Raw genomic sequence first — 25,219 nt, forward strand, 5'->3', positions numbered from 1 at the left:
AGCAGATAAATAATTGTAAAATGTGAACGGTGAAACGACAAATTAAACATATAAAAAATACATAAACATCGAACGTTTATATGTCAAACTTTAAACATAGAATTTACAAAATGGTGTCAGATATCATCTTGTTCAAATCGACTTCTGTTATTGTTTACATTTGATTAAATGTCATAATTGACATTTCATTTCAGGTTTTTTTGTATTTTATTACCTTGGTATCGATAAATTTCCAGGACGAATATTAATTAAAAAAATATTTATAATAAACAATGAAAGGTTGCCTGTTATGTCTAGAAATTAGACAGGATTTGGTTGGTTGTATACAAGTTGACTCTATTAAGTGGCAAGAGTTAAATGTGCAGAATTTAATTGAAAAACATTTCTGGCCCATGGTAAGTAGATATTCTAACACCTGTCTTGGATAAACAATTATTGCAGTAAAAATTTTAGGAAGCTATACAAATATCCGGTTCATGGCTATGTACTGGTTGTTGGCAAGAATTATATGATTTTCACAAATTTTACGTACGCGTAGAGGAAGCTCATGCAGAATTGGGAACTTCATTGAAGAAAGTTGAGTCGATTTGCCTTAAAAGTGATGAGGCACAAAATGAGGATTTCAAGCCTTCCATAGAAAATGTAACATTTAATGAAACACATTTTGAGCCAGAGATTTCGTTAAAGGAATCGCTTCATAGTGGAAATCTTCTTGAGGAAGAAGATATGGTTATAAAAGAAGAAGAACAGAGTGAAGAGCCCTTGGAAGAGGAAAATCTTCCATTTACCAGAAATAAAAAAGCACGTCAAGCGAGGAATGTCTTAGACGAAACTAGTATAGCTCCTGAAGATCCCTTAAGTAAAAGAACACAAAACAAAAAGAATACAACTAGAAAACCGAGAACAGTAAAAGTTAAAGAATCTAAAAAATCTAGTGAAAAGTCTGAAACGAATACAACAAAGGGCCCTGAAACTACTGAAGCTAACCCCATTAAAGATGATCCCGATGTAATGGAAACAAATGATGATGAAGCTAATAACTTGGACACAGATACTGACTCCAATTATGAGCCCGACAAAGATGCCACAGAACTCGATGAAAAGAAATCAACATGCAAATCTTCGAAGAGCACAAATCATGAAAATGATATATTCCTAACGGAAAACTTTAAAATCACCTGCAGTATTTGCCAAACTCCAGCTGAAACATTTCATGCCCTCTGCAAACACTTCAAAACAGTACACAAACAAATTGGCTTTGTTATCTGCTGCAAGAAGAAATTCTACAGACGTAGTCTTCTTGTCGATCATGTTCATCAGCATGTAGATCCAAATTATTTTAAATGTACTATTTGCGATAAGGTGATGGCCGATCGCAAATGTTTGAATATGCACAATAAAACTCATAACGATAAGAAGGAAAAGGTACATCCTTGTGATATTTGCAACAAGAAATTCAGTATGTATATGTCATTGAAACTTCATAAAATGTCTCATTTATCGGAAGATGAAAAGCATGTGCCATGTACGGAATGTGGCAAGAAGTATGTTAACTGTAAATACTTTACATAATGAATTTTTTCCGTTAATTTTAATGTATTTTTCTAAGGTTTGCCAGTAAATCACTACTGTCCAATCATGTGCGTTCGGTACATTTAAAGAAATATATAAATATCTGCGATATATGTGGCAGATCGATAAGATGTAAGGAAGTCTTTGAGCGGCATATGTTGCAGCATGAAGGCAAACCATTGCCCACAGTGAGCTGTGATGTTTGTGGCCTACTTTTGGCCAATAAGCATAGCTTAAAGCAGCACAAACTTATGGTACATCCTGAGGGTGGGAAAAAGGAATTCACCTGTCCTGTCTGTGCTAAGATCTCACCCAATTTGAAGGCTCACAAGAAACATGTCCAATATAATCATGAATGGGGTTACGATCACAAATGTACAATGTGCGAAAAAGCATTTAAAACGGCACACACTTTAACGGTTAGTTTAGGAGATATACTATTGTTATAATAATAAGATTTTTTCAATTATAGGAACATATGGCTTCTCATACGGGTACAGTGCTCTATACCTGTCCATGGTGTCCAAAAACCTTCAATTCAAATGCCAATTTCCATAGTCATCGTAAAAAGAGTCATCGCAAAGAGTGGGAAGAGGCTACACGTAAAAAATATTCTGGCAATTTACCACCTAATTATAATCCACCACCTCCTGCGCCACCTTCAAACAATACTAACGAATGTGAAATACCTCTTTATATGTAATGAAACTGCTACAGCTAATAAAATAAAAATATGCAATTATAAGAAAAAATTGTAATAATAACAACGAATGTGTTTGTATTAAATTTCAGCGCACATGAATTTTTATTGGACGTTTATTTAGGTCCTTTAATAGATTTTTAGTTTTTCGTATAAAGTAGGTTTTTGTTTGAACAAATTTAAATCAGACTCTGTTTTCTAATCTTTTAACATCTATGTATTGGTAGTCAAGTAATGACTAATAGTATCCATGTCTGTCAGATCGGATGTCTTGTGTTCGAATCCCACGAATAGCACTGGTAAAGGAGACCACAACAGGTCTAATGAAACTTCCATTGATGAATCTTGCATTCTCCCTTCAAACTAAAAATAACTAACTAACATAACCTATTTGGTAGGTAGGTAGGTTGATAGGAGGATGTATATTACATCAAATCCGAAGAAATACACCTAGGCCACTATCGGGCCTGTTGTGCGTTCCTTATCATGAAAAAAACTCTGAATGAATTATTTTCCTGAACGTAATTCCTAAGAATCTTCCAATCAGTGTTAGTCAGGAATGTTATTTCCGGAATAACATCACTACCAAGATACTTAGATCTAACTTCGACGAATGCCTGGCAGTGGCAAAGAAAGTGCTCCAGAGTTTCACTGTCCTCTCCACATGCTCTACATTCGTCTGAATCCGCACGTCCAATTTTGCATAGATGTGCTCGTAATCCTGTGTGTCCACTCAGAATACGTACCATCATACTAACTTCAGACTTGCTCATTTTGAGGAGATTTTTCGTCTTGCTCTCATCAGGTTCACCCCATAAGATCTTCGTGGTTCTACCCACTGTTTCATTTAGAATGTAATAGCTTTAAAAGGTAGGGAGCTCGAGGCAGTTAACCTGACAAACGCGAAACTATTCGACGCAACAAAAGCTGAACTAAAAATATGGCTGAGAGAATCCCATAAGGCCTCTGGAATAATGAATGAAACCTATTGGGTAGTTATAACTATTTGGGAAACATTCACTGATTACTCAACAACCAAATACTCATCATCTAAATAAATATCACTAGCAAAATGTAAACAATTACTTTTTTTATTCCTAATTTAGAAATTCTAAAAAAAATTGTAAAAATGCTTAAATAAATAGATAAATAAAATAAATAAATAAATAAATAAATAAATAAGTAAATTTTAATTGCTGAAAAATAAGTTCTTTACTTCCTCAGCATGGATAAATGTTTGCTTTGCTTATCTATGGATAAATTGTTTATAACAATTAATTCATTGCAATGGCAAGAATTCAACGTAAAGTTTTTAATAACTAAACATTTGTGGCCCATGGTGAGTGCATTGCTTTACATATAATATGACAGCAGCCGGTCCTTGAATTCTGACAAGTGTAATACAAGTCGATTGGACCGGCTTGCTAATGGTAATCTTGATGTTTACAAATAGTGAAGATTTTCTTATTTATTGCTGAAAACCTAAGTCAGTACGTTGGAAGGGGAAATCTCTATTATTATATCTTCCATAGTCTGGACAACATGCTATTCTTTAGTTTGGAATATAACCAATAATCTGAAATAGAATCAAGTCTATAGACTTACCTACATAAATTCTAAAGCATGGTCTAATCTATAGATTAGGCTTTATTTTGGATTATAGTATTATTCATTTATAGCCTAGGGTGATTTTGTCTATATTATTGTCTTTTCTGAACAAAATAGACTACCTTCCTGAATTTTACTGAACTACATGCCTTAACCTGCATCAACTGTAATATATTATCTATTCTAGTCTCGGCCAATGTGATAACATTTGATCTTATTATTCCAGGAATTTCTAATACCCACAACAGGTGTTTGCCAAAAGTGCTGGCAAGAACTTTATAGCTTTCATAAGTTCTTTAAGGAGATACAAGAGTCTCACCATAAATTTGGTCTTATTAAAACTTTAAATAAAATTGAATTACAAGAATCTAAAGGAAAAGCCTGTGAGGAGGAATTAAAAAATCTCTATCATATGAGACTTAAACCAGAAATAGCACAAAACTCCATTGAATACGAGATTGATGAAATCGAACAAATTGAAATAAAACAAGACCAATCTACAGAAATTACATCTGAGGATCCCCTTAATGAATTACGGGAATTTAAAACAGTTGCATTGAATACTGTTTGCAACCAACAGGAAAACGATTTAATGGATAGTTCACACTCTGATTTGGAATCTTTGCAAAATCAAGACGTCACTACAGCGACAAATCTCAATGAATACAAAATTGATGAGAAGGATAAATTCATTGCCGAAAACTTCAATATCAACTGCTGTTTATGTCAAATAGCCATGAAAACATTCCATGAGATGTGTCAACATTTCAAAGTGAAACATAAAATTCGTGGTTATGTGACATGTTGCAACAAAAAGATTTTTAGACGATGTTATCTACTCGATCATATAAATTTTCATTTAAACCCAAACTATTTCAAGTGCACGCAATGCGATAAGGTTTTAGCCGATCGCTTATGCTTGAAATCCCATTTAAAAACGCATGAAGATAGTGTGGCAAAAAATCATTGCTGTGATATATGTGGCAAGAGTTTTATGTGCCAATCGAAATTGAAAATTCACAAAACAACACATTTGCCCGAAGAAGAAAAACCATTTTCTTGTACAGATTGCAAAAAAAAGTAACATGAACTTGAAATTTAACAAAAATAAATTAATAATTTTTATTTTTTCTTATTTTATTAGATTTGCCAACAAATATCTACTATCAAATCATGTACATGCGGTCCATTTGAAAGTTTATGCTAAAATATGCGATATTTGTGGCAAATCTTTAAGTTCAACGGATGATCTTGAGCGGCATATGTTAGAGCACGAAGGTAAACCAGCTCCCACATATAGTTGTGATATATGTGGACTCATTCTAACAAGTACGAAAGGTTTGAAACGACACAAAAACACAATACATCCAGTGGGTGGACATCAGGAATATACTTGTACCATTTGCTCAAAGATATCACCGAATATTATGGCCCATAAAAGACATATCAAGTTTTCACATGTAATGGGTTTAGATCATAAGTGTAAAATATGTGAAAAGGCTTTTAAAAAAGCAAGAACTTTAAAGGTACATTTTTTTAATAACTCTAGTCTTTGTCTAATAGCAAATATCTAAGGAAATGTTATTAATTTTAGGAACATATGGCTACGCATACAGGAAAAGTTTTATATACATGCAGTTGGTGTCCAAAAACATTCAATTCAAATGCTAATATGCATAGTCATCGTAAAAAGATGCACCCTGTAGAATGGTTGGAGGCAACAAGTAAAAAGTATACTGGCAATTTACCGCCAAAAAAACAAAGATACAAATGAAATTATTTGCCTAGTTAAATAAAGATGAATAACGTAATAATTTCCAGAAAAATTAATTAGTTTTATGGAGAAACTATTAAACCGATCATTCTGTTATATATCTTTACATAGACTGACATATCTTTTATCTAATTTTTAATAAGAATTAAGATTTCTTCAACAGATTAGAATTTAAGGAGTTATTTCGTCCCAAACCGCCTTCAAAAACTACTGTTTAAAATTATTTCCGTTAAATACCGATAACACATCTGTTTTTGTTCGTCCAGCTGTCAAACAGTGGGGGTTTGTTTGATAAATTCTACAACTCTGTTTTTTATTTGTTTACATTGCATCTGTGGGGTTAGTCGGGCGATTAATTTGTTGATATTTTAAATAAAATATATACAATTTGACTATGGAAAGTTGTTTACTATGTTTGGAAATAAACAAGGAGCTTGCCGACTGCATAAGTATAATTTCAAATGGAAAACAGGAACTGGATATTAAAAATATCGTAGAGAAACATTTATGGACTATGGTAAGTGTTTGGAAAATAAAAGGCTGGTTTAATATTTTCCTGAAAATTTTTAGAACCATATGGAGACCCAATCCTGGTTATGTGCCCCTTGCTGGAGAGAGTTGTATGAATTTCATAAATTTTATTTGCGCATAGAAGAAGCTCACAAAGAATTTGGCTTGCTGGTGAGAAATGTCGAAGAAAATGAAGTTCTACTAAAGAAGACTGCAGCCGAATTGGAAGAAAATCCTATAGACGAATTAAAGAATTTTTTGAATGAGTATAATTTGAGCGATAATCATTTAGAAGAAGGCAGCATATTAATAGAGGAACAAAAAACATTATTAAAAGATGTATTGAACGAAGAGCAAGAGCAAACTAACTATGATATGACCTTACTGCAACGGCGTCGAAGAGGTCGTCCTCGTAAAGGGGAAGGTAAAGGGGTTAAGGTAACTAAAGCCAAAACAAACAAATGTAAGCAACGTAATATCAAAGCGGTTTCTAATGGTAGTGATCCCTTAAATAAAACTAATGAAATTGATACCAACCTCACCACCTGCGAAATTAAACAAGAATCGCAAGTGCTAACTTTAGGAGATGAAAGTAATAATTCTCTTGATAACAATGATTACGAAAACAGTTTCAATGACGATAGCGACGATAGGGAATCGTTAGAGCATAATGATATTAAATCTAATCATTCTGATGCACCAAAAACGAAACGCAATGAAAGAGACAAATTCCTAGAGGAAAATTTCAAAATCACCTGTTTTCTGTGCAGTATTCCAATGAAATCCTTCTTTGCTATGTGCAAACATTTCGAGGAAAAACACGATGAACGAGGTCATGTCAAATGTTGTAATAAGAAATTCTATAGACGTAGTGTTCTTGTCGATCATGTGCATCGTCATTTGGATCCCAACTACTTTAAGTGTAATCAATGCGGTAAGGTCTTGGCTGATAGACGTTGTCTGGAGTTGCATGTTGAAATGCATGAAGGTAATGCGGAGAAGAATCATTGTTGTGATATTTGTGGAAAAGGTTTTGCTAAAATTGGTGTTTTAAAAAAACATAGAATGATACATTTGTCGGATGAAGAGAAACGTTTTCCTTGCTCCGAATGTGGCAAAAAGTAAGTACGAATCTGTGATTTTTCATCAAAAATTAGATTGTTTCATCTCTTATCTTCATATTTATTCTCTTACAGTTTCGGCACAAATTATTTACTTTCCAGTCATTATCGTTCAGTTCACCTAAAGAAATATGTAAAAATATGTGATATTTGCGGAAAATCTATACGCTGTAAAGATGTTTTCGAACGTCATATGTTGCAACATGAAGGAAAAAGTGCTCCTACGGTAAGCTGTGACGTATGCGGTTTACGTTTGACTGATAATAAAGCCTTAAAACGCCATAAAGATATGATACATCCGGTGGGTGGAAAACAGGAATATACTTGTTCAATATGTTCGAAAATATCACCAAATTTGAAGGCCCACAAACGTCATGTACAGTACAAACACGTCATGGGATATGATCACAAGTGTACGATATGTGAAAAGGCTTTTAAACGAGCTCAAACTTTAAGGGTGAGATTCTATTCGAAAACATAAATTTTAAAATGTATATGTATGTTGATTTTACATTTTTTAAATTTTACTATGGTTCTCTTTTTAGGAACATATGGCTTCACATACAGGTACGATTCTATATACCTGCCCATGGTGTCCGAAAACTTTCAATTCTAATGCCAATATGCATAATCATCGTAAGAGAGTACACCCCAAGGAATGGGAGGAAACATCGAGAGAGAGATATTCTGGAAATTTGCCACCTAATTTTAAACCTCCAACAATAACCCAACCTCCAGATTTTAATGTGCCAATAGATATGTAATACTCAGAAAATACTTTCCATTTTTTATTTTTATTATTAATTAAACATCTAAATTAATTTGAAATTGGGCAAAGCGATAATTACGACTATTCGCAGAACGTACTAAGCATACCGGTTGTTTTAAATGACACTGTTGGCATAATTTTAACAAATGCTTTAAACCTTCGACCGTAATATAAGCAGTGGCGCCCACGGTACCTTCAGTTAAGCAAAAATTCGAGATGGAACAATAACCAAAACATTCACGAGTACCTTGTTTGCGTACGCTAAATAAAGTTGAGGTATCTTGTGGCAGCCATAGTTGACACATTTTCTTAAATTGCTCTAAACATAAGGTTGAAGTGCCGGCAGCTCTTATGTACACCCTGGTGGAGCTAGTTTCCTAGATAAAGTATAAATATAAATTAAATATTTATTTAAAATTCGAAAAAAAAAACTTTCAACTTACCTGCTTTTTGCGTTTCTCTCTTACTCTCTTTGCTCTTAAACGTTTCAGTAGCTTTTTATGCTGCATACGCAATTGATGTCTTTCCTTTTCGTTGGGATCGGCTAGCAAAGGCTCCACAAATACCGGTTCACGATTGTTTAATTTTATTTGTTTTAGATTTCTCTTCAAATCCTTCTTCGTAGGCAAACATATAACTGAAAAATCTTTGGGATTTCCTCTTGACTTCATGATCAATTTGACTTGTATTAGGCATTGAGTTGACAGTGTTTTGGGAAATTTAAATAGACTACATTTTTTAACACATTCTGCCAAATCCTGCAGCTTTTGACGTTCTCTTAAAACGAAAAACTCTTTGTTTACTTTATTATTGTCACATGCATTTGGAGGACGCCAATCACGTACTAGTTCTTGGAAAGGTATACGGAATGGTGATACAATAGCAAATTTACGATAGTTGCAGCGTTTATTGGGTGGCAAACGAAAGTATTTTGTAAATAATTCATTATAACGATCGGAGGAGGCATGTAGACCTATGAAGTAAAAAAGAAAACAATAGCTATAATAATGGTGAATCATTAGCTGAATCGTAACACTACATACCTGCCACTGTATCTGGTAAATGTTCCTCGGTTCCCATTTCTCTAGCTAACGAATCGAATTCTCGTAAACCGCCGGCCCTAGCTCCCCACATAATCAACGATAACCATATTGACATACCATATCCCGCCGGTGCAATGATATCCCAACCACATCCATAGCCTAAACGTTTGTAATTGGCATTTTGCGAGCCGGGTCGTTGTATTAGTATGATGGGAACTGGCTGCATAGTTTCCTCGAATTGACAAGATTTTCCTGGTACTATAACATGTTTAGCTCTTAGCGAACAATATTCATGAGTACTCAACATTTCAGAAACGATACGATTTCTTAACTGATCACACCACAAAGCGGAAGAACTTAATTCAGGTTTTACATCCAATAGAAGATCGCTGGCTTCGAGAAAAGCCTGCTGTTTTGGCTCACACACAGCTTTTGAACGTTTTTGTGGCCTATGTATACGAGGATCTTCTATATTCAGTGCTAGCACCATATTAGATAATAATTCTGATGGAGAGGTAATATTATCCTGACATTTAGTCCAAAACTGTTGTTGTTTCTCATGATGGTCAAGTAGATTATTATCATACTTGTTAGCCTCATTTACCCAAGACTTTTTTTGCTCCAAATCTTTGTTTAAAGATTTTACTTTAAAAGCTCGATTTAAAATAGCTTGTGCCAATGGTCCTGTAAGCCTAAATCTATTTAAAGTATTTTTAAGTTCCTTAAGTTCCACAGATCCTGTAATATTCTTGTAGTGTGGTATATTTTCTCTGGCAGTAGTACGTGTCATAAATTGTAAACGTCTTTGTATCTTTACTGCTACTTTTCTATCTTTGTTGACAATCTTATCCTGTTGCATTTTTGTTGACATTTGCTCCACTTCCTCTGCAACTTCTAAAGGCACTTTACACGTCTTGGAGGACTTTAAATCAAACACTTTAATTATTTCTTCTAAAAGAACATTGTAAGCTCCTGGATGAAGCCACAACCATAAGGTTCTTCTGTCAACATCTTGGAATTGTTCACCCTCAAAACGCCACAAAAATCTGACTTTACCCAAAGCACTATAAGGATATGCATCAGCTTTGAATACATCTATACAGCCCTCTCGTCGACCATTTAAATATGTTTTTGCCGTTAACGATAAACCACATTCTTGGCTGGTTAATCGTTGGAAACCTTGGGCCAACTCCTCCATACTTCCTTTTAATTCTACACAAGCATAGAATGAAATATCTTGTAGGAGACAGTGTTCAGCAGTAGCTCTGTAACAGGCCCTGAACGTTTTATCACAACTTGCATAGGGAAGCTTATAGCCCCATTTTTCTATCATATGAAATCTTTTGGCATGCCAAATATGTGTTTCCAGCCACTTGTGTTTTCTTTGTCGTCTTAAGTAGTCTTTAAGCAGATTTTGCGGCCTTCTTCGGTGTTTTCTAGATGGTCTCTTGGTAGCTTGTGGTTTGCCAGATTTGGACATTTGATGTATATGAGCTGCTCTGTATTTACGCGGTAATCTTTTGGGATGATGAGACATGGCTCTGCGCCTCATGTGCTTGGGTAGTGTCTGGAATACTAATTTATTTGAATTGCTTTGCTTGTTCGCATTGACCAACTCCTTTACTTCCTTTAATGCTGACGCCGCATACTTATAGGTGGGCATATGAGTGCCTAGCACCACTGGTCCTCCTAGAGAGGAATCATATTCCAGTTTTTTTGACACCATTTTTATTAAATTTATTATTTAGAAATTAAAAACTAAAAATAAATAAAAATTAAACGAATGCGGTTTCAAAAATCACATTGTATGGACACTTCTTCTTATAAACAAATAATTCATCAAGTTGTGACAACATAGTTCCATTATTAGGATGCCACATCGTTAGTTTCACAGAGTTTGTTTCGAAATAAAAATCGCTTGAATTTGTATTTATTTTCCTATCGATTGGGAAAGGAGAGTGCAAATCATGAATTAAACAAATCTAGGCTCATATATATTTTAATATTTTAGACTAAATAATACAGATATCAGTACATAGATTTATAGTCATCTGGGAAAAACTCTTTTGGTTGATGCAAAAGCTGTAGTTGAATTGAATTCCACAAATGTATTATTTAAAACTATAGCAAAGATTCTTTTAATCTTTCAGAAGACTCCACGTTATAATTATTATTTCAAATTAAAACATTTTTAATTTTTACTTCAAAATCTAACGGGTTTAATTTACATTTCAAGTTTTCAAAGTTACCAATTTGTGGTGAATATCTAGACGCCGTTTAAAATATACAAGCGTCTCTGTTTTCTTATTTAAAATATTTGGCTTGTGATAGTGATATAAAAACTAACAAGCAATTTTGGTTACTCATTACAATAAACAATAGATTTTTTCAATATTCTAATCTTTTAATACTTTATCAAAAATTAAAAAATATTATAAAGGACAAATAATATTAATAAACAAACTTGATTGAATTTTTCTTAATAAAAGTTAAAATTATCAGTTGTATTAAAATGTTTCATTTGTTTGACATTAAATAATCGTAAAAAGTAACCATTATATAGTTACCAAATAGTCATTATCTTTACAGTTCTAGGTTGTGTTGTAGCGTCAAGAAGAAAAAATAGTTTTTGTGCAGTTTTTTTACATTAAATTAATCTTTATGTTTTAAATAAAAAATAATAATCGATAAGTTATTTTAAATATAAAATAAAATGTTCAACACACAATGTTTAATACGTTTTTAATATTGGCTTCATAAAAATCGAAATAAAGGAAAAACTCAAAGTCGCAAAACAAGAAAGAAAAATCGAAGCCACTCAGTCAGTCAAACATTTGAAGAAAAAACAACATGGTGGTTAAATGCCTGTTATGCTTAGAGTATCCTACGATACCGGGTCCAAAATTTTTAGAAATATTTGGAGAGGAAGGTTTACGTCTAGATATAAGTGCGATTATTAATAAATATTTTTGGCTGAAGGTAAGTGTAGAGAAATATGTGTATGATTTGTACTGACAATAAAAATACTTAATTTTTTCTGTATCTAGACAAACAGGAACTGTGAAGATGTACAAAAAATATGTATGACATGTTGGGAAGTGGTAAGAGATTTTCATATACTCTATCAGAGAGTAGAGGAAGTTCATAAACATATAGCAGTCAAGACTATAGTATTGGACGATCCACTACCTCAGGATGTTATGCTCAAGTCCGAAGATGATCCTTCTATGGCCCAAGATCCCATTATGGAAGATAATGGCATGGGTGATTCCATATTTGATCCGGAAGTTAAGGTTGAGGTACATGATTTGGATTTGTTGCCACAAATAGAAATATTAGAGACTGCTAATGTATCAGAGAGAAGTGCCAGATCGAGTCGTCGTGGTCGTTCTGCTCGGGATCAAAGTCCCAAGGTCTCGACAAAACGTATTAAGAAAGAACAATCTCCTGCAGCTGATGCCACTGATGTTTTTGCTTCAAATGAAAATCTCAATAAAGAAGGTTTAAACGAATCCAGCTCGTTGGAGGACCTAAACTATACTCTATTATCCAATTCAATGGATAAATCAGATAAGGAAGAAAGCAGCAATAAAAGAAGAGGTAGACCCCGTAAAACGGATAATGAAAAAGCTAAAGCTACCACACCACGTACCAAACGCTCAAAGAAACAACAGCAGGCCTCAGATGCGGCTATAAAGAGCGAACAAGATGTGGAAGATCAACCTTCCTGTTCTACAGCACAACAAACGGGTAACGCTGATGCAGCAGAGCCAAAAATCAAAACAGAAAATCCCACAGATGAACAAAACTATGATAGCTTTGCCATAGCCGCTGAAAATTTCGAAGATGATGATGCCTATGCACAAGATGATTATGATGATGATAATGATAATAACTACAATAAGGACTCGGAAGAATCCTCTCACTCAGAGCTAGAATCTGATGCTTCGAATGACTCTGACTGGGGCGAAAGTCAAAACAAGAAAAAGGAAAAGTTTGCTGTTATTATGAAAAAAGAACGCAATGTTCCCAAGAAATATAAGAAACGTGAAAAACCTTTGGTAGAACCAAAACGCATGAGTCGAGAAGAAATTGAGGCCCGTCAAGCCCAACAGGCCGAATATGATTCCATAATAACGAAATTCTTTGAAAAAATACGCTGTCCTAAATGTGAACTTCTGGTCCATACGTTCGGAGAAATGCGTGCTCATTTCCGCTTGGATCATAATGACGATCATGGCTTTGTCGAATGTTGTGGTCGTCGTTTTGCCACACGCAAATTTCTCGCCGAACACATATTGGTTCATTACAATCCCGAACATTTCAAGTGCAAGACATGTGATAAAGTCTGTCGTGATTCTACGCAACTGGAGAGTCACGAACAAACTCACCTGCCCAATCCACCTGCATCGAAATACAAGAAAACGTTCCAGTGTGAAAAATGCTCGAAAACATTTTCCTCTAAAGCTTCATTTGAACATCACATGGTGGCGAAACATGTACCACGAGAAGAATTCAAATTTGAATGTCCCGAGTGCAAGAAAAAGTGAGTACAAGTTTATTTTATTTTATTTACGAACATTAAGAAAAAACAATCGAACAGAGTCATGTTCGTTGAAACTATTCGAAAATAATCAATTCCCTACCTTAAGTGGCCTATTTTTCTTAATAACTATATGTATAGGTAGTATTTGAAAAATATGAATCAAAAACTTAAAACAAGTGCTTTAAAATTCTTAATTTGTAACATAAAGTATATTTAGTTGTAAGTTTTCATGATATCTCGAATTTTGTGTTTATTTTGTGGATGTTAATAGTTATTTTTCAAAATCCTAAATATTTGTATCTGTTTATACTTATTATTAGAATTTTGCAGCGTGTAAACTACATCTAAAACTATTTAATATGAGTGTTGCGAAATCTGTTGATGTTTCTTTCAAAAGTTATTTACATATGAAAACTTTACAATTTTAAAGCCCTTTTTAGAAGATTTTAATGAATTTAATTGAATAACCCGCACAACAAAAAAATGTTGATGTTCTTCTATTTTTTCCAAAATAATATTTAGAGAAATGTTCAATGATGTTCGTGCAAAATTTGAGGATTCTACCTCTAATTTTTGTATTTAATTCATATGGGAGGTGCCACGCCCTATTTATAGTCCGGTCATATTTTCCCCAAATGTTCATATGGATTTCAAAGTTGTTCGTGCAAAATTTGAGGATTCTACCCCTAATTGTTTTCCCGATATACGAGTTTTTGTACTTAATTCATATGGATGTTATCACGCCCCTATTACTAGTGCGGCCATATTTTCCACAAATGTTTTTATGCATTTTGAAGGTATTTATGCACAATTTGAGGTTTCGACCTTTAATAGTTTCTCAGATATACGAATTTTTGTATTTAATTCATATGGGAGGTGCCACTCTCCCAATTGCTAGACCGCCCATTTTTGTCTTAAATATTCAAACTGATACAAAGTCTTAAGAATCTGTTATATTTTCTCGGTTATACTAACTTAATATTTTCTTTATGTGGGAGTTACGCCCACTATTTCTAGTCTGACTATTTTGACCTCAAACTAGCTGACGAGGTCTGATCTAAATACTTTTGTTCTCCTCTTATATACAAGACATCCCAAGAGGAACTGTTTAGCTTAGCTTTTAAACCTGTTAAAAGTTAATTCTAACTCTATTGATAAGAGCTAGATTGATGTATTCATAGTTGCAAGGAAGGTCATATTATGTTGGTGCACAAGGAAATTGTTGATATTACACGTGTCGAGTTCGACAGGAATTTGCCCAAATACCATCTGAGACCTCCACTTTCGTTCAGATCTTGGGGATCTCCAGCTTTCAACTCACGATTTGAAATTGATTGAGAGAGGTTGCTGCACCTTTAAGACATGCATTCGTTGTCCTTAATAAGTTAAGTGGGGGAGGTCTAAAATGGCACTGGTACGATCTTCCTTCAAGTCTATCACAGTGAATGAAGGTGGGTGAAGACAACGTAGTTACCGTGTAATATAAAGAAGACATGATAGAGAGGATACTCCAAATTCAGACATGACGTGTATTCTCTTTTCTCAGAAGGACGAGATGGTTGATGGGGACGAGTTTCTAATAGGTCAGAAATGTAAAAATTAATTTGTTAAAATTTTCAGCAATAAATGATAAAGGGGTTGTTACCCAATCAATCTCAGAGATGATGAGTACACTTTTTTATCTAAAGGATGAAGTGATTGACGAGAACGAGCATCTATTTGGACCATAATATGAATAATAATTCATGAAATATGAAACCTTGTCCGACAAATTTTCCCCTAAAATTGAAATATTTTTTTATCGTATTTTTCTGAAATAATATGTTTAGTTTTGTTCTAAATTTAAACAAAATTTAGACAATAGTTTTAGTCTTTTTATTCTGATATTGGCAGAACAGTTTTTAGATTTGTATAGAAGCATCTTAAGATATAAAATATCTGAATATGATTTTTGTTATTGTGTTAAAAAGTGATTTAATTTTATAAAAATGTTTTGTCAGTTTTAGTTCCATAGGCCACTATTTTTAATAACATTTAATAATACAATTGGTGTTTATATATTGATGTTATAGAGGTATTAAGTTTTTGTGCTACCGTCGCATAAAATATTTTTTTTAGAAAAAGAAAAAGTTAAAAAATTGCCAAAAGTTGCAATTAAAAAGTGTTTGTTTAAAATTAATTAAAAAAAAAAGAAAACAAAAAAACTATGGAAAATAATACCAATGTCCTCTCTCTTTGTAAGTTATAATGATATTTTTTAAAATTTCAATAAATTTCTACCTTTTCTTTTATAATTTTCTAGATGTCCAACTGAAACAAAACTCAAAGATCACATGCGCAGTGTACACGATCCACAGAGAACGGTGATCTGTGATAAATGTGGCAAAACATTTAAAAGTACCTACAGTCTTAAAAAACATCACGAACTGGAACATTCGGATGTACCAAAACCAGCACCCATTCCTCAACAATGTGAAATATGTGGTGCTTGGCTACGGCACTTGTCAGGTCTTAAACAACACATGAAAAATATACACGAAGGCGTGCAGACAGAACATCGTTGTCATATTTGCAATAAAGTCTCTTCAACGGCACGAGCTCTAAAAAGACACATTTATCATAATCATGAGTGTATAAGAAAATTCCAGTGTACAATGTGTGATAAGGCATTTAAAAGGGCACAGGACTTAAGGGTAATTAATAAAAATAACTAATTTGTTTAGGAATTTATAATTATTTTATTTGCATTTTTTTTGTATCATTACAGGAGCATACATCTGTTCATACAGGCGAGGTGTTGTATACTTGCCCCAATTGTCCCATGACTTTCTTTTCGAATGCTAATATGTACAAACATCGACAACGTCTGCATCGGGCCGAATGGGAGGCAGATCGTAGTAAACCTATACCACCAAATATTATGAAACAAGCTAAACAGGGTAGTAAATTTGTTAAAACAAAACGTGCACCCGGCGAAACTACACCCTCCCATTTGGTAACACCATTACCCATTATACCACCTTCAACGGTTATAAATCCTCAAATATTATATGCCAACATGACGTTACATTGAGTAGAATTATACAGAAACAAACAATTGAACCGGACATGCACACTATGACACTTACTTTACATTACACATTGCATACATACATATGTTAAAACGAATGTAATTATTATTTATAAATATTTTAATTTAAATACTAATTTTTCGTTTTTAATATTCATAATCATATGATAAAATAAATTATTTCATTTATTTAATTTAATTTCTTTTTACAGATTTTCTATAAAGTTCTCTTATTTCAATCAAAAGGTTGGTCTAGAACATTTTTGGAATATATGTAAAACACTCGATTAATTACCATAAGAATTAGCTAGACCAAAATTTTGTTTGATATTAAGTAAAACCGACAGTAAATTTCTTGTCTGAATATAAATTTAAAATTTTTTTGTTACATTCTAAGGTCACTTAAGGGTAAGGAAATTAGTGGAAAAAGAAGTAGTTTTAAATATACCAACAGTGAAATTAAAACCAACTTTAACAAATTTTGCATTAATAATAGTAAAACAAATTTATGAATTAAGATATTATCTAAACGTTTACATGTCTGAATAATTGTATCTAAAAGAAAATAGTTGAATTGATATGAGTAATGACTATACAGTTCAAATCTTATATATGATCGAATGGACTTGGGATCTCTATATTAAATGAAATAATGTTGAAATTAAATTAGTATAAATAATTACTGAGAAAATAGAAAATTTTATAATTGTATGCGATTCAAATAACAGAATATTTATGTTACAAATTCTAGAATTTTTAGTTTTGAATCGATTTACACTTGTTTAATGCGAGATGAAGTGTATTTCATAAAGTTCAAATTAAAACCAATATTAAAGAAATTGGGATTAAAATTTCTCCAACATGTTAAATAAGTTAAACGACCAACAGATACTTCATTATTCATAATGAAAACGATCTACAAACTAACGTGCTGCTATTTTTTTGTCTTTGGGAAGTAATACAAATTGCACGACACCTGTACGTATACGTGTTAATGATTTATTGATATTACAAATATTAAGTATACGTTTCACTTGAAAGTGAAACAAAAATCAAATTTTTTATAGTCTTTTGCGATTTTGATCTTGAAGATGGATTTTTTTTTTGATTTTACATGTTTACAATTTTTGTTCCTTATGACAAGGACTCAAAATTCCGAACAGTTTGCAAGATGTGAGTCTGAGAAAATTATCACTTTTTGCAAAAATGACACCGAGGCGTAAAGTTTTTGGGGGGTACAGTCTATAGTCTAGTCTATAGTCTAGTCTATAGTCTAGTCTATAGTCTAGTCTATAGTCTAGTCTATAGTCTAGTCTAGTCTAGTCTATAGTCTAGTCTATAGTCTAGTCTATAGTCTAGTCTATAGTCTAGTCTATAGTCTAGTCTATAGTCTAGTCTATAGTGTAGTCTATAGTGTAGTCTATAGTGTAGTCTATAGACTAGACTATAGACTAGACTATAGACTAGACTATAGACTAGACTATAGACTATAGTCTAGTCTATAGTCTAGTCTATAGTCTAGTCTATAGTCTAGTCTATAGTCTAGTCTATAGTCTAGTCTATAGTCTAGTCTATAGTCTAGTCTATAGTCTAGTCTATAGTCTAGTCTATAGTCTAGTCTATAGTCTAGTCTATAGTCTAGTCTATAGTCTAGTCTATAGTCTAGTCTATAGTCTAGTCTATAGTCTAGTCTATAGTCTAGTCTATAGTCTAGTCTATAGTCTAGTCTATAGTCTAGTCTATAGTCTAGTCTATAGTCTAGTCTATAGTCTAGTCTATAGTCTAGTCTATAGTCTAGTCTATAGTCTAGTCTATAGTCTAGTCTATAGTCTAGTCTATAGTCTAGTCTATAGTCTAGTCTATAGTCTAGTCTATAGTCTAGTCTATAGTCTAGTCTATAGTCTAGTCTATAGTCTAGTCTATAGTCTAGTCTATAGTCTAGTCTATAGTCTAGTCTATAGTCTAGTCTATAGTCTAGTCTATAGTCTAGTCTATAGTCTAGTCTATAGTCTAGTCTATAGTCTAGTCTATAGTCTAGTCTATAGTCTAGTCTATAGTCTAGTCTATAGTCTAGTCTATAGTCTAGTCTATAGTCTAGTCTATAGTCTAGTCTATAGTCTAGTCTATAGTCTAGTCTATAGTCTAGTCTATAGTCTAGTCAATAGTCTAGTCTATAGTCTGGTCTATAGTCTAGTCTATAGTCAAGTCTATAGTCTAGTCTATAGTCTGGTCTATAGTCTGGTCTATAGTCTGGTCTATAGTCTAGTCTATAGTCTAGTCTATAGTCTAGTCTATAGTCTAGTCTATAGTCTAGTCTATAGTCTAGTCTATAGTCTAGTCTATAGTCTAGTCTATAGTCTAGTCTATAGTCTAGTCTATAGTCTAGTCTATAGTCTAGTCTATAGTCTAGTCTATAGTCTAGTCTATAGTCTAGTTTAGTCTATAGTCTAGTTTAGTCTATAGTCTAGTTTAGTCTATAGTCTAGTTTAGTCTATAGTCTAGTTTAGTCTATAGTCTAGTTTGGTCTATAGTCTAGTTTAGTCTATAGTCTAGACTATAGACTAGACTATATACTAGACTATATACTAGACTAGACTATAGACTATACTAGACTATAGACTAGACTATATACTAGACTATATACTGACTATAGACTAGACTATATACTAGACTATAGACTAGACTATAAGCTAGACTATAGTTTTCGCATGGGACAGTAATGAAAGAAATTCCTAGGTTATAGTTACTCACAATTGTTCAAAAATTTCTTTTACTTCTTACGTTTTCAAATGTTTGTGTGCGTTAACATTTTAATAAAGTCAATATTTTATTTTAAATAAACATTTCAATAACTTAAAGTGAAAATCTGCCTTAAAAAATTATAACCAACATCCAACCAACAAAAGCCACTTAGGGTAAGAGAAATGTTTATTACAATTTACACACTTATTTTCTAATAATCTTTCAATTTGTCTCTTTACATTTTTCCAATAATTTTCAACTCGAATCAACTAGATGGCCATCTAAAGCTAAACTGCGTAAACACATGTATTGCCACGATACGAACAGACAAAAAGTTTGCGATCAATGTGGCAAAACATTTGCCTGTAATTCCAGTATGCAAAAACATGTCAATTCCGAACATTCCGAAATTAAACCAGAACCTCAACAATGTAAAATATGCAATACCTGGTATCGCAACATGTCGGGCTTGAGAACACACATGAAATTTATGCATGAAAATATTGGAGGTGAACATCGTTGTCAGATCTGTAATAAAGTATCGTCAAATGCACGAGCTCTACGAAGGCACATCTATTTGAATCATGAATGTGAACGCAAATACAAATGTCACATGTGTGAGAAGGCCTTTAAAAGAGAACAGGATTTGAGAGTATGTATTTTGGTTTTTAATGCCCTAAAATAAGTAAAATAATTATGTTTAACTTGTTTTCTAGGAACACATTTCTGTACATACAGGTGAAGCCTTGTATACTTGTCCCAATTGTCCCATGACATTTTCCTCTAGTGCCAATATGTACAAACATCGTCAACGTTTGCATAAGGCCGAGTACGCGGCACATAAGCAACAACCTTTGGCCTTGAATATCATAAAACAAGCTAAATCTATGCCAAATACAGTGCGCACTAAAAGACGTATGATTGTTGATCCACCTCAGTCGTCGGAAATTATTATGCCTCCCACTTCGGCCCTGTTAAATCAACAGCTTGTTATAACATCACAATATACTACTATAGCACCAAATTTGGCTAAATTACATGATTAGAAATAAGAAATAATAATATTAAATCATTAGGTGTAAAAATTATGTTTTTTTTTTCAGAAGAATATAAATAAGTACTATAATAATGGAGAAGTTTTTAAGAGGTTTATTTGTTCTTATAAAAGATATGCTTCCTTTTAGAAATAAATATGTTTTAGTTTGTCAAATACAAAACAATCATGGATGGATTGTTCAATTATCTGGTGTATGGTTATTAATTTTGGAATTAACAAGGATTTAAATTAAAATCACCCAAGTTTGAAACATTCATCGGCAGAGACAAAGTTAAAATTTGTGAATATTTGGAATTTTTCTATAAAAAGGTAAGAAATTATTATGTATCTATTAATGAATTTTAATTAAACTTTAGAAAAACATTCTTTGAATATTTTTTCAAATTAAAAAAATTTACTTATTGTGTGAAGTTCGGTTCGATATCTGGAAAACCTCATGTTTTGAATTAATTTTGAGGCCAGATTCGGATGTAGCGCTGCTTAATCCTTTAGAAAAAGTATACTTTTGTGTTATAAATTTGTTGGCCTATGTTATTTAGAAAGTAATTATTCTAAAGTTTATTTTCAACCCGATTATAGCCTAGACATTATCATTATACCCTACACCACTTTAGTGGGGAGGGTATATTGGATTTGTGTGTGGTATATTGTTTGTAACATACAAAAATATTCGTCCTAGACCCACCTTAAAGTATACCAATCGGCTTAGAATCGTTTTCTGAGTCGATTAAGCTATGTCCGTCCGTCCGTCTGGCTGGCTGTCCATGTAAACCTTGTGCGAAAGCTACAGGTCGCAATTTTCAAGATAATTAGATGAAATTTGGCACGCACGTTTTATTTGACCCAAGGACGAAGCCTATTGAAAATGGTTAAAATCGGTCCATTATTTCACCTAGCCCCCATAGAACAGAACCCCCCCGAAAAGGGCTTTTGAGCTCATAATTATGTTAAATATACAGATATATCGATAAAATACGGAACAACTAAGTTTTATAGAAGTCTTGATGACCTTGCCAAATTTCATAAAGATCGGGCCCCATTTGACCCTAGCTCCCATACAAAGCCCCCTTCTGAAAATTACTTGAATGTCCTAAATTAACTTATAAACACAAATATCGCGATGAAATTCAGCAAAATAAAATATTATGTAAATATAAATATATTCACAAAATGTTATCGGGCTTGGTCCATATTTGCCCCTAGCCCCCATACAAAGCCTCTTTCAGAAAATTAGTTTTTCATCCATAAATTGCTTAAATGTATCGGAACAAGGGAATATTGAAGATAAATGCTTTATTATGAGAAATAAATCACATTTAATATTCATAACTGGTGTAGGGTATCATATGGTCGGCCACGCCCGACTATACTTTCTTACTTGTTTTTAACTACTTTTTTTGATCTATGATGAGCGTTCTCACTGGAATATGCTTATGATTTAAACAGGAAATTGGGATTTGTTTGATTCGTTCTTGTTCTCAAAAATAAGCAGTTCTTTTGCCAAGGAAAAGATCGAAAAAGGTCATAGCTTATATTGCACCAATGTATCACAAAAACGCCGACAATTTGGGATTTTAGAACATTGAGTCATTAACAAATTCATCACTATTCTGCAATGTCTCCAATTGGCAACTTTGATATTTTGCATTTCGAATCGATACTCCGTTACTAAAGAAAACAACTTTTAAAAAACGTAACTACGATCGTAATGCATAATACACACAATCGTAAAGCATTGAAACGAAATGGAATTGCTTCATCTTCTTACGATTCTGATTTGTGTTGGAATACCCTTTTTTCGATCATTGCGTAACTTAATGTGGAAATAGAATCGAAATTCAAGGGTGATTAACTATGTTGATTAATTTTGTTGATGTAACACACCACTCTAGAGGGAAGGCACTAGTTTTAGGTTAGAGAACACCACTCGGAGACCACAAGGTCCATTGTGATTCCCTTCGTAGTGTGTGAAAATCCAAAGATAGAGAAACAAAACTCTAAAAATAACAATTTAACAAGTAAAATTTAGAGTGGAATAAAGGCCGAATCGATTCACTAAGGAAAGAGTTGTGAGAGAATTGCACACCTATATCCATCTTGGACCCGCCGTAAAAACTGCAGACCCATCTAACAGTCTATCAGATAAAAGCCTATCGTCCCTAGTTGGAAATTCCATTAGAGGTTTTTCTCTTCAAAGGTCTTTGTCATTTCTCAAGACCTCTCACCAAACTATACAACCATAAGAATGTGTAAATCCAATTTAACATATCCGGTTGCGGACTCCAATTCTTCTCTATAGAATTCTTGCATGGGTATTATGCATTGAATGCCTTTCTCGTCCTTTCTTGCGTATTTTCTTTCTATGAAAGATTATTTCGACGTTATCTTACATTGGCAGCCTAATGCTAGTTCAAGTTTCACAGAATTAACGCCCAGTCCTTTTGCTTTCGCTCATATCAAGAGCTTATCTAATAATAATGATGTAACTGATCGTGGATAGAAATTTTCCTTTGGCTAGTAACACAATGTCATCTGCATAGTCCACAATTTTCTTGCCTTTTGAATCAAATAGCTTTAGAATACCGTTAACCAGTAGTAGCCACAATAGGGGAGATAAAACATCCCCGGTAATCTTCATTTTCAAGTCGTCCTCAATACAACTTATCACCTTATGTAGCGCACTCTTAACAGATTTACCCAAAAAGTAGGCATGTTGTACACCACTAATGTGGTGAGTATCAATTAGAATAATCAGTCTCTCACGTGCTTTAAAGATATCAGAAGATGGGCTAATAGTTCTAGAATCGTTTGGCTTGCCTTCCCGTCCTTGGGTATAAAAATAACCCTAACCAAAGGCATTTCCTATAAATATTCAGGTAAATTATTTAATTTTCTCTAGTATGGGCGGATCAATGATCGGATCAATTCTAAAATTTTTTATTCATATGATCTATCAGTTGAACATACCGATGTCAACAGTCAACCGACGACACCTTTTAGAAATTCTGTTACTTAATTCTGAACTAATCTGGATTTTTGTTCGTTTGAGGATCATTTTGAAATTTTCGAAAATTTACATGATAAAATAATCTACAAATCATGTTAGAATTTTAAAACTGTCAAAGTTATTATATCTTTTTTAAAAATTTTAGAAAATTGAAATTTATGGTCCAAAAATTAAAATAAAATTTTATTATTTTCGACAATTTTCAAAATTTGTTTAGCAATATGAACCTAAATGACTAAATCGTTTTCGAGATATCAGCTATTTTGATAAAAAATGTTCGATAGTTTCATTCGAATTTTGAATTAACACTCTATTATCTGAAGCATTTTCAATACATTGGTTTTTCTTTAGCGGTTAAATGAAACATATTTGTCGGAAAATGTTCACTTAAACTAGTTGGTGCAAAGTAAATGGGAAATTCAAAATTTCTTTGTTAATGACACAAACTTATATGTATGTAGTATACCAGTGAACTCTGTCAATAACTCGTCTTCGTAAAAGCCACTTAGGGTAAGAGAAATTTCATTATTCTCTGTTAATGTTGCAAAAAATAATACTATACAAAATCACTATCATTTCATTTTCAGATTACCTTCTGAAAGTAAATTACGTGAACACATGCATAGTCATGATCCAACAAAACGACAAATATGCGATAAATGTGGTAAAACTTTTAAGAATAATTACAATATGAAAAAACATGAAGAATCTGAACATTCTGAGGTAAAACCTGAACCTCAACAATGTACCATTTGTAATACATGGTATCGCAATTTGGCTGGTCTAAAGACCCACATGAAAAATATGCACGATAATATGGGCGAAGAACATCGTTGTAATATTTGTAATAAAGTATCAACTACACAACGAGCCCTTAAGCGTCACATCTATTTAAATCATAAGTGTGAAAAGAAATTCAAGTGCAATATGTGCGAAAAGGCTTTTAAAAGGGGTCAAGATTTAAGAGTAAGTGAAAAAGTACTGTTTTTTTTTTTTTTAAATACACCCTGATCAATTTATATTTGTACTATTTCACAGGAACATATTTCTGTGCACACGGGAGAAGCTTTATATACCTGTCCCAATTGTCCTATGACCTTTTCGTCTAGTGCCAATATGTATAAACATCGTCAGCGTTTACATAAGGCTGAATATGCAGCCTATAAGCAACAGGCCATGCCTCCTAATATAATAAAGCAGGCTAAAACGGGAGCTGCAAATAAAATTCGCTTCAAAAGACGTTTTATTGAGACGACTAGTGAATCTCATGAACATCTTATTACGATTTCCCCCGAAGTTAATGTTACAATGGAATTTCAAACAAATCCTACTCTGTTGAATTCACAATTATTAACCGCCGCTCAATTTGATTTGCAATAGTTGTAATTTATTTAAATTAATTGTTTTTTATATACATCTCCCTATTAAAGGGTTAATCGTTTTAATTATGTTTGTATACAGGTGAGGTATGGTTAACCTTACTAAAAATTTTTGTAATAAAATATTATCCCAAGGATAAAAACGTTTTTGTATTATTACTGTTTTACTGCTAACTCTTAGATATTTGATATATGAATATAATAAACCTTTTGCTAAAAACTTGCTAAATAGTTCTAATTGCTTTTGGAATTTCAGCAAAGTGACCCAAATTATGATCGAAAGAAGAAGCTTATGATTAGTCAATAAACCAGCCAATAGAA

General features: G+C 33.0%; 4 protein-coding genes across 4 annotated transcripts; 3 read left to right on the plus strand and 1 right to left on the minus strand.

Moving 5' to 3' along the window:
* The first annotated feature begins 11 nt into the window (after nt 1–11).
* Nucleotides 12–5,936, plus strand: LOC119612407 (zinc finger protein 208-like). Its single transcript, XM_037968211.1, has 9 exons — nt 12–395; nt 454–1,544; nt 1,610–1,991; nt 2,045–2,271; nt 2,319–2,326; nt 3,481–3,611; nt 4,107–4,960; nt 5,025–5,406; nt 5,475–5,936. The coding sequence occupies exons 1-9, from the start codon at nt 273–275 to the stop codon at nt 5,652–5,654; spliced, it is 3,378 nt and encodes a 1,125-aa protein (XP_037824139.1). The 5' UTR covers nt 12–272; the 3' UTR covers nt 5,655–5,936.
* Nucleotides 5,937–16,907, plus strand: LOC119612408. Its single transcript, XM_037968212.1, has 8 exons — nt 5,937–6,171; nt 6,225–7,285; nt 7,361–7,742; nt 7,831–8,045; nt 11,935–12,076; nt 12,145–13,643; nt 15,946–16,336; nt 16,411–16,907. Exons 1-8 carry the CDS (start codon nt 6,049–6,051, stop codon nt 16,714–16,716), a joined length of 4,119 nt encoding a protein of 1,372 aa, XP_037824140.1. The 5' UTR covers nt 5,937–6,048; the 3' UTR covers nt 16,717–16,907.
* LOC119612414 (ribonucleases P/MRP protein subunit POP1) lies at nt 8,061–10,926 on the minus strand. The gene is made up of 3 exons (XM_037968219.1): nt 9,098–10,926; nt 8,498–9,027; nt 8,061–8,431 (listed from the first exon to the last, which is right to left on the minus strand). Exons 1-3 carry the CDS (start codon nt 10,821–10,823, stop codon nt 8,090–8,092), a joined length of 2,598 nt encoding a protein of 865 aa, XP_037824147.1. The 5' UTR covers nt 10,824–10,926; the 3' UTR covers nt 8,061–8,089.
* Nucleotides 16,908–19,759: 2,852 nt separating the features above from the next.
* LOC119612409 (transcription factor grauzone-like) lies at nt 19,760–20,501 on the plus strand. The gene is made up of 2 exons (XM_037968213.1): nt 19,760–20,107; nt 20,172–20,501. Exons 1-2 carry the CDS (start codon nt 19,760–19,762, stop codon nt 20,499–20,501), a joined length of 678 nt encoding a protein of 225 aa, XP_037824141.1.
* Nucleotides 20,502–25,219: the final 4,718 nt, after the last annotated feature.

This window comes from Lucilia sericata, unplaced genomic scaffold (genome assembly GCF_015586225.1).
Source record: "Lucilia sericata isolate MDLA Ls3-8-SP2 unplaced genomic scaffold, ASM1558622v1 Contig001682F_arrow, whole genome shotgun sequence".
NCBI lineage: Eukaryota > Metazoa > Arthropoda > Insecta > Diptera > Calliphoridae > Lucilia > Lucilia sericata.

Coding starts and splice junctions, on each gene's coding strand:
- LOC119612409 (XM_037968213.1), top strand. CDS start 19,760: ATGTATTGCCACGATACGAACAGACAAAAAGTTTGCGATCAATGTGGC. Junction 20,108..20,171: donor AAAGAGAACAGGATTTGAGA/GTATGTATTTTG, acceptor CTTGTTTTCTAG/GAACACATTTCTGTACATAC.
- LOC119612408 (XM_037968212.1), top strand. CDS start 6,049: ATGGAAAGTTGTTTACTATGTTTGGAAATAAACAAGGAGCTTGCCGAC. Junction 6,172..6,224: donor AGAAACATTTATGGACTATG/GTAAGTGTTTGG, acceptor GAAAATTTTTAG/AACCATATGGAGACCCAATC. Junction 12,077..12,144: donor ATAAATATTTTTGGCTGAAG/GTAAGTGTAGAG, acceptor TTCTGTATCTAG/ACAAACAGGAACTGTGAAGA.
- LOC119612414 (XM_037968219.1), bottom strand. CDS start 10,823: ATGGTGTCAAAAAAACTGGAATATGATTCCTCTCTAGGAGGACCAGTG. Junction 9,028..9,097: donor TTTACCAGATACAGTGGCAG/GTATGTAGTGTT, acceptor TTTACTTCATAG/GTCTACATGCCTCCTCCGAT. Junction 8,432..8,497: donor GAGAGAAACGCAAAAAGCAG/GTAAGTTGAAAG, acceptor TACTTTATCTAG/GAAACTAGCTCCACCAGGGT.
- LOC119612407 (XM_037968211.1), top strand. CDS start 273: ATGAAAGGTTGCCTGTTATGTCTAGAAATTAGACAGGATTTGGTTGGT. Junction 1,545..1,609: donor TGTACGGAATGTGGCAAGAA/GTATGTTAACTG, acceptor TATTTTTCTAAG/GTTTGCCAGTAAATCACTAC. Junction 3,612..4,106: donor CTAAACATTTGTGGCCCATG/GTGAGTGCATTG, acceptor TTATTATTCCAG/GAATTTCTAATACCCACAAC.